This window comes from Coenobita brevimanus, chromosome 23, assembly GCF_032717465.1.
Source record: "Coenobita brevimanus isolate Jiangsu-jjx chromosome 23, ASM3271746v2, whole genome shotgun sequence".
Classification (NCBI taxonomy): domain Eukaryota; kingdom Metazoa; phylum Arthropoda; class Malacostraca; order Decapoda; family Coenobitidae; genus Coenobita; species Coenobita brevimanus.
Window position 1 is genome coordinate 49,507,165 of NC_136976.1, and position 12,123 is coordinate 49,519,287.

Consider the following 12,123-nt stretch of genomic DNA (forward strand, 5'->3'; position numbering starts at 1 on the left):
GTACTATATCAACTGCACAGATGTAAATTGGTGAGGAGCAAGAAGATATCAGGATGATTAGAACAGTGCTTGCAGTACAATTACCTGAAAACCATGAACTAAAAAAGTTGACTTGTTACATTTATTCACTTACTGAGTGGTTAATGTATAGTAAAACTGCAATGCATTCATTCTGGTGCTGAAAATATAAAAAGCTAACAAAATGGATAGCAGTTAAAAGCAGAGCAAGATTTTAAAGGCAGGAAGCACTTCTTCAATCAAAATTACATAGTGACGGTTTGTCATGATCAATTCAGTCCAAATTTACAAGTATGCTTCTTGAAAAAAAACATCCTGGTGTAAGCTAGCATTATGGATGCAGACTACTAATTTCCTCTCTAGTTACAAAACAGCACCAGTCCTCTGCACCCTCTTCACAATGAAAATTTCCAAAATAAAACTGTGATTGACATCTAGGTACAGATGCAATAAATATACAATTTGGAATACCTGCTACTTTTTTTTTCTTCTTCTTCTTACGGTGGACTTTCAATGACAAACAACTCTGAATATAGTACAGCACTGTATACTGGAGTTCTTATGGGCAAAATACAACATTGAGTAGGCTGTGTGATGAATACACAGTTCAAGAATTCATTATCAGTAGGAATTTAACATTAATATACTGTATGCTGACTGGCTGACTAACAAGTTGGATACAGACAATAATATTAATTATAAAGAAAAATTAAAACTGCAATACGATACTAAAGCAATATAGACTGCAAATCTGTCCAGAAACAGAAAAATATTCCAGTGAACTAAATAGTCCTAGCCAGTTATTACACCAACCTTCCTGATGTAAAGCAGATACATGGTAATAACCACCAGTTAAATTCTAACACAGGACTGCGTATCTAGCAGTACATATAAGTGTGGCCTTACCATGTAGTGTGCAGGTGACAGTGGTGGCATGACAGGATACTGGGGTGACCACATTTGTCCCCATATCACAGAACCTCCTGTTGGGGCGGGGGACCCTGGATACACCTAACAAACAATAGCAGTTAATATAATCATTTTTTCTAACCTGACCCCTAACCCCTTTCAGCTGAATGTAATTACACAGGAGGGTCAATCTGACCAGTGACCAAGAAAACTCATTCCTACCTCATAACCAAGGCTCACTCTATTTCATACAACCACAAAGTTGTAAAGGTCACTCTATTTCATATAACCACAAAGTTGTAAGGCTCACTCTATTTCATACAACCACAAAGTTGTATTCAGGAGGTGAGAGTGGCCTAATTCCAACAAGTAAAACAAGTCAGCTGTACTCATATTCATCACCATCCTGTGACCTATGTCCACAAAGTGAAAGAAATCAACTACAGTACACCCTTGTTATAATGGACTAATTAGGGGAAAGCCAGGTCCTTTAAAGCTGGTAGTCTGTTATATCTGAAGGTTCCCCCTGAAGTGGGATTTCAGGCACATGTCTGAAAATAAATGAGTACAAAAACATATTCTAGTACTAAAAATGTTAATTATGCCCATTTTACACTTACAGTAAACCCTCAATATAATGGACTGCAGTATACCGGAATTCGCTTTATCGGAATCAAGGAGCCGACTGGACCAACTTCTTATATATCGGAAAAAGTTTGATAATGCCAGAAGCAGTCCGGACTGCCTGACCACTTCAGTTATGTTCACAACAATGAGGTAAATAAAAGACATGTTTAAAAGTGTACAGTACAGTACTGTATCCATCCATCATTCGATCCTATGCCGCACCATGAGGAGCGTAGGAGCCTGGGGTTAGGCAAGCTGGTCCTGATATTTAAGATAAGCGTGACCAGCCACACTCATCCCTGAGTGGCATTACATGAGCAATAAATCCCAACCACCCCTAGGATATAAATCTACACAGGCTCAATATGACTGGAGCACCTTAATTACCCACTAAACCACCTGGCGCCATAATTTGGTTATATGGTTACCACCAAGCATGGTAAATGGTTTCCTGGTGTACAGGTAACCATCTAGCTTGTCACTCAGTGTAGAGTCACCCATAAGCAGATGGATGAAGAAAGAGTGAGGGAAAGAAAGACAGAAGAGGGGGTATAAAGTCCCCCATAGGACGAAGAGGAAAATGAAGGAAAGTCAGAAGAGGAAGGAAGAGAGGAAAGGCAGACACCCAAAGCAGCACTACATTGAGTGAATGGATGGTGAGAGCCCCCACCTACCATTTCCAATACTGTATTATTATATATAACATTTGATTATTATAGTGAATTTAAAATACAGTACAGTACTGCAACAGTAGTTAAAAACCGTTGGTGCAATCCGGAATAATGTCTGATATAAAAAAAAAAAAGTGAGTTAGCAGGGGGAAGTCCAGATGTCATATTTATTGGACTTTCGCTTTTTTGGAATCACTTGGGCCCAAATTAGTCCATTACAGTGAGGTTTTACTGTACTTGATCGACAATTTTGCCCTTTTGCAGCTTAGTTCACATCCCTATCACAGCACTTCATGAGTAGCACTGTCAGGTCTCATAATACGACAGGTTGTGTCAAATGAAAATCCATCGCATCACAATTAATCGTAAAGTAAGGTCGACATAACATGGCCTCATTGGGGGTAAGGGAAGGGTGCCCCAACCACAGAACCTAAAATCTAAAAGAAAAACACTCTTTCAGGCTTGCCCTTGGTGTCCCTCAGTATCACCCTGCTTTTCAGCAGGGGTAGTATGCTTGCCAGACATGGTTTCTAAGTCACAAGTACCAGTCCTTCACACACAAAAAATTCACTTAATATTGTCCATTGCACTATTTGTTAAGCACTTGCACTGTTATTTGGCAACAGCAATGATAATTCAGTGGCCTTTGATGCATAAACTAGAACAACCGGCAGATGATCACAGCAAATGTAAACACTGGGTGGCCATCTTTGCTAAATCAACTGACTAGGGATGCTGTGTACAGAAGGTTGACACAGTTTCGTAGTCACAAGTTTCAGTATTACACACACCAAAAATTATCACTTCACCTAATATTGCAGACTGTTTGACTGTTAAGCACTTGCACTGTAATTTGGCAATAGCGATGGTGTTTCAGTGGCCTTTCACGCACAAAATGTTATTAAACGCAGATCTATCTATTTATTGCCAAACGCTTTAATCCCGTAAGAGGTGGCTACAAACAAGTCGCTTCCATATCTCCCTGTTCCCTGCTATTTCACTGCCCTGCTCCCAGCTCACACATCCCTCTCTCTGATATCTCTCCACTCCATTCTTTCACCTCATCCTCAGCCTCAACCTCCCTCTCCCCCCCTCCACCTCATTCACATACTGTACACTCCTTGTTAGTCTCTCACCCTCCATCCTCTCCTCATGGACAAACCACCTCAATGTACTCCTCCTAACGCTTTCTGTCACATCCACATCCACACCACAACGTTCCTTCACTTCCTGATTTGTCAGCCTGTCTCTCCATGTAACTCCACATGCTCCTCTTAAAAAACTCGTTTCCACTGCTCTCACTCTTGACTTGTGCCCTTCCAACAAGGGCCAAGCTTCACTTCCCCAAGTTGGAGCTGGTATCAAAATAATACCATGCAGTGAATTTTTTGCTTCCATCCTCACTTCTATTTCTTATCACTGCTTTCAAAGAACCAGCAACCTGTCTTCCTTGTTTTACCCTTTCAGGCACTTCACCCTCCAAACTTTCAGGAGGAGTGGACTGTGTGGAGGAGCAAGGACATAATCAGAAGCAGCACTGGGGAAGACCTGATAAGTTGAAGGATTATTTTGTGCATAATTAGATGTTTCATTAAGATTAATGAATTTGTTTGTAAGTACTGGTATACCTCGATATACAATACCCCTAGATGCGATACCCTGGCAGAGCGATGGGGGTAGATATACCACCACACCCTGCTGGACGATGGCCACACCCCGATTTAATGATGGGCCCTCCGAGGTCACGTCCACGGGCGATAGGCCGAAATATTGAATCACGTGCGTTCCTGCAGCCAGCTCAGCCCGCCCGCCTCCCAGGATGAGCAGAGACGCTAGCGCAGCCCCCACGGCCACTGCTTGCCCCATGCTCACGCATATCATTTTTCACGCACCTACCATCTCCGAGTGAGTCACTCTCTCACACCCTCCCACCCCGCATCGTGTTGCATCACTAACGTTATGCAAGCCGCTATCATAGCGCATCATTATTCAGTACAAGCAGTGCAGTGAGTAAAGCAGTGATATTAATTGTGTGTGGAGTGTGATTTTGCGTAAGGGTGATCATGTCTGGTAAGGGTGTTGCACGTGGTTGGGCTAGTGGAGACCCTAGTCGAGGTGGTAAGTGGCCTGCTAGTGTTGGTGCTGGTGATGTTCCCGCAAAGCGTGCTTGTAAAATTGTGTCTATAGAAATGAAACCAGATATTCTTAAGCGGCATGACAAAGGCGTGTGCCATCGCCTCGGCTCTCCACCTGGCCCAGTCGACTGTCTCCATCATCATCATGAAGGGGTAGGCCATCAAGGCAGCAGCCAGGGAGGTTGCAACCTTATCAGCCTCCTGTATCACCTGCCAGAGAGAGTCTGCAATGGAGGAGCTGATGTGGATGCTCTGCACATGGGTGGGGCATCAGAACAGGAAGAAGGCACCCATAAGTCAGGCAGTCATTTGCATCAAGGCTCTCTCATAATGGAAGGAAATGAGGGTGAGGAAGAATCTTGAAGATACTGAGATATTTAAGGCTAGCCGTGGGTGGTTTGACCACTTCCGGATGCGCGCTAATCCGCACCACATGAAGATGTATGGTGAGGCGGTGAGTGCAGATGCAGTGGTAGGGGCAGCTTTTCCCGATAAGCTGAAACGCATCATCGCAGTGGGTGGCTTCAGTGTGAAGCAGGTGTTGAATTTTGATGAGACTGGGCTCTTTTTGAAGATAATGTCCTCCAAGACATTCTTAACAACAGAAGAAATGTCTACACCAGGGATCAAGGCCTCAAAGGACCGGCTTACACTGCTGCTGGGAGGCTACACCGAAGGCGACCTCAAGTTGAAGCCACTCCTTGTCTACCACTCTGAGAACCCCAGGACCCTGGTGGGGAATGTGAAAGAAACTTTAGGGGTGATTTGGAAGTCTAACAAGAAGGCTTGGCCGACTTCCGTCATCTGTTCGTCCTGTTTTCACTCCTACCTCTCTCGTGACCTCAAGAGGTATGCCTCCAAGGAGAATTTGGTGAAAAGATTTCTTGTGGTGGCAGACAATGTGCCTAGCCACCCTCCTGCAATGAAGGACTGGGCATGCAACATAGAAATGGTGTTCCTGCTCCCCAACACCACATCCTTGTTGCAACCCATGGACCAAGGGGTGATCACATTGTTCAAGGCCTACTACCTCCGCCGCACTATGCAGCAGCTGGTGAAAGCCTGTGACAGTTACGACAAGACGACAATGCAAATGTTCTGGAAAGGCTACAATATACGCCAGGCAATAGAGAACATCACTGCAGCGTGGCAGGAAGTTAGCCAGTCCACTATGAACTGTGTGCGGCAGAAGCTGTGGCCAGTGCGTCCACTCCTTCACCGGCTTCCCCGAAGGCGTACAAGCTCTGCAGGTGCAGTGTGTGCGGCAGGATAATGTTGAACTGTCGCACAAAGCGGGCTTCGGGGAGGTCGACCAGGAGGACATGGAGGTCTTAGAAAGCCACAGGGAGGAGCTCAGCAATGAGGACCTCCTCAATATGTAGATTCAGCAGGCACACCAGAAGGCACAAGAGGAGGAGGAGGTCGTCCCTGAAGTGCGAGCCCTCAATATGAACATTCTGAGGGAGATGTTGACCAAGCTGGACGAGGGCGTTGTGCTTATGTACACACATGACCATCTCCCAGGACGAAGCAGGGACACAGCTGATCGGCTGGAGGAGGGGATGAAGGTATACAGGACGATGCTGGAAGTAGAGAAGAGGGCGGCCAGGCAGACTACAATCACTGCCTTCTTCAAACAGGCCCCCACCATGCCAGCAACCCACAGAGGATCTCCCCAATCCTCGACCAGCAGAGCATCTCCCCAGCCTTCAACCAGCGGATCATCTCCCCAGCCATCGACAAGCAGAGACACACTCAGGGCCTCCTCCTGCCGAGGACGTGCTTGACCCCTAGTGCTGGACTTCACCTCCAGCCAATCCCAGTCTCCTGTCTCCACTGTGGCACTCCACCACTCCATCACTGCCTTCCTTGCCCCAGTCTCCATCTCCCACACCACTTCAGCCAATGCCTCTGTCTCCCTCGCCACAACGTGAGCCACAGCATCTGCCTCTATCGCTACCTCATCAGTCATCGCAGCGGTCTCCCTCGCCACCTCACCAGTCATCGCAAATGTCTCCCTCACCACCTGTCAATGCATCGCACTCCATCGCCACCCCCTGAGCCATCGCATCGCACCTCATCGCCACTGCCTGAGCCAGTGCATCACACCCTATCGCCTCTGCCTGAGTCATCACATCGCATTCCATCGCCACCCCCCTCTGACCCTCCTCTGCAGATTGGGTCCCAGGGTTTTGAGGAGGAGGACTGAGTGTTGGGGAGCACCACATGTCCCCTAGCCTCAGGGGTAATAGCAAGGATGATGACCAGGACCAGATATGGACTTCCAAGAAGTAAGTGATTAGAGGTGTTTGATATTTTCTAACCTAGTCCTTATGATTTTCAGGCTTTATTTGTTGCTTTCAGTGAGTTATTTACAGATGTTAAGCTTAGGTCAGCTTCCCTGACAGCTGTTAGGCCATTTAGATTGCCTTTAAACCTGTTTTTGGGGTCATCTGGGTGGGTTTTGGACTTGGTTTGGGGGGATACCCAAGGCTGGTACACGGTCCACATTGAAATCAGGGGCGTCATTTCAAATTTCCTGGGGGGGGGGGATAGGCTATTTAGGAGGCCCCCCTACTCCCACCTCTCCACATGGGTGGGGTGGTGAGCAAGTATTCTGAAGCCACATGCAAAACTATATTTAGGGAATTAAAGCAGTAAACATCTATCTATCTATCTATCTATAGCCCGACGCCCTAATCCCGCAAAGGGTGGCCGCAGACAAAACGCCTCCAAGTCACTCTGTCACCCACCATTTGACTCCCCTCCCCCCAACTCACTCCCCCCTCCCTCATATACCTCTCAACTCCATCCCTCCACCTCATCCTCGGTCTACCCCTCCCTCTCCCTCCCTCCACCTCACCTACATACACCCTCTTAGTCAGTCTTTCATTCTCCATCCTCTCCACATGTCCAAACCACCTCAGTGTATTTCTCCTAATCTTTTCAACCACATCCACATCTACCCCACAACGTTCCTTCACTTCTTCATTCGTCAACCTGTCCCTCCATGTCACTCCACATGCTCCTCTCAAGTAACTCATTTCCACTGCTCTCACTCTTGACTTGTTCCCCTCTTGCAAGGTCCACGCCTCGCTTCCATACGTCCGGGTAGGCATCACAATACCATCATGCAGTGACTTCTTAACTTCCATACTCACTTCCCTATTTCTCATCACTGCTTTCAGTGTGCCAACAACCTTCCTTCCCTGCTGTACCCTTTCACGTACTTCATCCCCCAAAGTTCCATCCTTACTCATCACACTACCCAAGTACTTGAATGCACTCACATTCTCCATATCCTCACCATCCAACCTCACTGCACACTCTGTGACTTCATTCCTCTCAAACACCATAACTTTACTTTTGTTTACATTAACTTTCAGCTTCCTCCTCCTACACACTGTCCCAAATTCATTCACCAAACCTTGCAACTTCCATTCATCTTCACTCAACAATACTGTATCATCAGCAAACAGCAACACCGGAAGCTTCCAAATCTCAGCCTCATTCATTAGGGCCACCCCCACATCCACTGCCCTACCTTGTACCTCCTTTACAACCCCATCCATATATATATTAAACAGCCATGGAGACATTACACAACCCTGTTTCAGTCCCACATTGAGATCAAAGAACTCACTCAGCTCACCATCCACTCGCACCGTAGCCCTAGCTCCCTCGTACATACTTTTCACAGCACTCAACAATTTCCCCTCCACTCCATATATTCTTAATACCTTCCATATACCTTTCCTATCTATTCTGTCATAAGCTTTCTCCAAGTCCATGAAGGCAGCGTACACTTTCCTTCCCTTGTCTAGATACTTCTCCACTAAACATCTTAGAACAAATATCTGATCTACACACCCTTTTCCCTTCCTAAATCCCCCTTGTTCTTCTCCAACTAGCTCCTCTGTCATATGCCTAACCCTATCAATGAGTATTCTACCATATATTTTACCAGTCACACTAAGAAGGCAAATACCCCTATGGTTACCACATACTTCTCTCTTCCCTTTTCCTTTGTACAGAGGAACAATTATACCTGATTTCCAGTCCTCTGGAACCCTTCCCTCTTCCCAAGCCAATCTACACAACTTCCATATCCACTCCACAACAATCTCACCCCCATACCTAAGCATTTCACCACACACTCCATCAATTCCTGGGGCCTTTCCCAGCTTAATCTTCTTCATCGCTTCCACTACTTCCGACCTACTGATCTCTTCCTCCCTCCTCTCATCTCTTCTTCTCCCAGCCATTCCCCAACCACTTATACTCACACTGCTCTCACTCTCTACATTCAACAAATCCTCAAAGTGCTGCTTCCATCTCCTCAATTTCTCTCTCTTCTCCACCAACAATCTATTATTCCTATCTTTCACTCCCCTACTATTTCCCCTTTCACACTGCCTTACTTTCTTTATATATATATATTGTATGTAACTATTTATTAAACCAATTACTTCCTGGCACACAGGCTAATGGATATTCTAGCATTAGCAGCATCTCTGTGTGAAGTTGAAAATGTAATTTAAATGCATGGTAAAGTACATATCATTGCATTATAATTATGCTAATGACCTTGGATAATGGACAAAATAGCAATTGTAATATTTGTATTGGTGAAAGCTTAAAATGACTTCATTCTTACAGCCTAATGAAAAGATAATGAATATAATACTGAGAATGAAAAGTGTAAACTTGTAATTGAATTAAAAATGGAAAGCTTTTAGCTTACTAGCCACAAAAATACCATAAACCATATAAAGTAATGTGAAAAAGTAAGCTCTACACCAAGAGTTGGGAGAAATAAAATTATGGTTTTTAAATTTGAATGAGGCTCAGGTAAGAAGAGTATATCAATTTCAGAATTTGTTAGAGGAAATTGAAAACTAAACCGTATATTTATTGCATTGAAAAATGAATAAACTCCTGCAACAGTGGATATCTCCGTGATCTCTGCTTTGCAAAATTATCAACCAGGTCTTAAAGTTAAGATTTTTAACAAGTTCCTTTTCTGAGGCCAGAAGTAGCAAGTCACTTAAGCAACCACTGAGCTTCTTAGATATGTCTTGACAAAGCAAAGACTGAAAAAAGTTGTTCACTGCCTGCAGTAGTTACTGGATGGGAGATAAGAATTTTGACAATTTTCACTAGGTCTGAAAATGCACAATCTAATTGTATGAGTTCATATAATTCAAAGATTATTTGGCTTGCCACTCTTACTTAGAAAATTTCTTTTTGCGACAGATATTTGGGAAACTAGAAGAATTTCATCTATGTACAGGTATATATCTTTGTAAGACTATACTATAATAGGAAGCTTCTCATATTCTAGAAAGTCTCTGGAACTGCAATCAAATGCATTCACTGCTTCTATTAGGAGCATGTTTTGTGTGAAGCAAATATCAAGCTCTGAGAGATATCTATCTAATATATCAAAATAGTTTCTTTTGATTTCAGTCTTTGGAGCAATACAAGTATTTACTTCATTTCTCCCTACAGCTTAACCAGTTAAGAAACTCTTTAGTCTTGATGATACCTTCTGAATTCTCTTAGGTCTGTCCAACTGATCTGAACTGTCCAAGTTTGTATCAGTCTCATATGTTGAAGTAAAATCTTCAGCTTTGCCAAAAGCATCAGAGAAAGCCTCGTCCTTTCTCAAGATGTGCAGTTCTTTAATACAGTAAAAGTCCTATTATTCGGCATCTATGGGACCAGGCTGCTGCTGAGAAATTGGATTTGCCGAATAATCAAAAAACCTACCCGCTCAGTACCTTAAATATATAGGTGAACAATGTCATCAGCACTTATGGTATTACAACTGTTTGGAGAGAGTACTGTATACTGTACGATACTGTATTCAGTACAGTACTATACCTGAATCTGAAATATATATAGCCTATAAATTAATGAACATATTCAAGTGTAATGACACTTCCTGGATGGCCGAAATGATATGGAATATTAACTATCAGCTCAGTACATCATTTGTATTGGTGAACATTGCCATCACTCTTATATTATTACAAATATGTTTGGAGTGAGCACTGTATACTGTACAGTACTCTTTCCAAACAAAATAAAATAGTCGGAAAATTACATAAAATAAAGTGGAGGAATATGAACTGGTAAGATCTTTCTGATGAATGTTAAAAGTACATTTAGTGCTCATTATTTTGTTCGTTTTTTTTGTTTACATGTGAAAGGGAGAGTATTGATGAAAACAGTGATGTATTCCATTAACCCCTTAATAATCTTTGGCATTGAACAACCCTTTACAGTACCGATGTCAGTGATATCGAGTTAGTGTGAGCTATGAAAAACTGAACAATTATGGGAAGGGAACGAAGGTCACTGGTATGTTTACACAACTCTATGCTATGATTCCAAGCAGTCAGTGGATCGCTTTATCTCAGATGTTTTCTCCCATTTGGTAAATGAACCATAACTTTCTCAATTCTTCCATGAATCATAGCAAATCATAGCATGGGTTTAGGAAGCTAAATAACACATTGTTAGGTGTGCCAGACGATTATCTTCACATCTTTAAGAAAATGGAAGAAATTTAATCCCTCTTTCAGTACGTAGAGTAAGTTTCTTCCATTCTTCTGAAATCAATTTATTTTTCTTAAAGATGTGAAGATAATCGTCTGGCGCACCCAGCAATGTGTTATTTAGCTTCCTAAACCTATGCTATGATTCGCTATGATTCATGGAAGAACTGATAAAGTTACGGTGCATTTACCAAATGGGCGAAAACATGAGATAAAGCAATCCTCTGACTGCTTGGAATCGTAGCGTAGAGTTGTGTAAACATACCAGTGACCTTCGTTCCCTCCCCATAATTGTTCAGTTTTTTTTTTTATAGCTCACACTAACTTGGCATCAGTGACATCGGTACTGTAAAGGGTTGTTCAATGCCGGAGTTATTAAAGGATCTAAGCTATGAAGAAGGTCTAGAAAAAACAAAACAAAACAACCTATCAACATTTAAAAAAAAAAAAAAAAAAAAAAAAAAAAAAGACATGACTATGTTTTATAAATGCATCACATGGAAAGAGAAAACAGACATCAATGAGTACAAAAGCTATGAGGAAGCATCGGCAAAAGGACAATGCGAAAAACTGCATAAAAAGAGGGGTGATAAGACTTAATGAAATTGTTTCACAAACAGGGCAAGTGATCAGTGGAATGCAATACCGAATGAAATCGTGCGTGCCAAAACTATTCATAAATTTAAAGATATGTATGATAAAAGTGGATTACACGGGACAGTACAAGCTCGACTCAATCCTGTTAAGGTAAAATTAGGTAAGAACAATTAGATAAGAACACACACACACACAGAAATAGGAAGAGAGGAGGGCAGGCACAGAAAAAGAATGATAAAGGCTAAGTTAGAAGTAGGCAGCACTACATCAAGTGAGTGGATGATAGTCGCCACCACCTACCACTAATATTATCCTTGCTTGATTTCTAGAGGGGCTCTCCCTTCCATTATCAGGTTTCTAAAATGCTTCACTCTGCCAATCTCACACATTTTCTACAAGGCAAAATCATTTCAGCCTATCTGTGCACATGAAAAATAAATAAATAAATAAATAAAAAATAAAATAAAAATAAAAAGTCTTACCACTGGGGATGAAGGCTGGAAGGACTGGTGTGACACTGGTGGGTTAACACTCATGACCAAGTGGCCGCTTGACCCATTATCTGCAGCACAAGACAAAAAAGTATTAGAAACTAAGTAATCA

At 42.9% G+C, this 12,123-nt stretch overlaps 1 protein-coding gene across 1 annotated transcript in view; it reads right to left on the minus strand.

Moving 5' to 3' along the window:
• Nucleotides 1-12,123, minus strand: part of Marf1 (meiosis regulator and mRNA stability factor 1-like protein) — a 514,957-nt gene that overhangs the window by 48,705 nt on the left and 454,129 nt on the right. The window contains exons 19-20 of the mRNA XM_080267004.1: nt 12,003-12,082; nt 925-1,029 (exon numbers count right to left, since the gene is read on the minus strand). Of these exons, the coding sequence (XP_080123130.1) occupies nt 925-1,029; nt 12,003-12,082 (185 nt within the window). The remainder of the gene's footprint in view (nt 1-924; nt 1,030-12,002; nt 12,083-12,123) is intronic.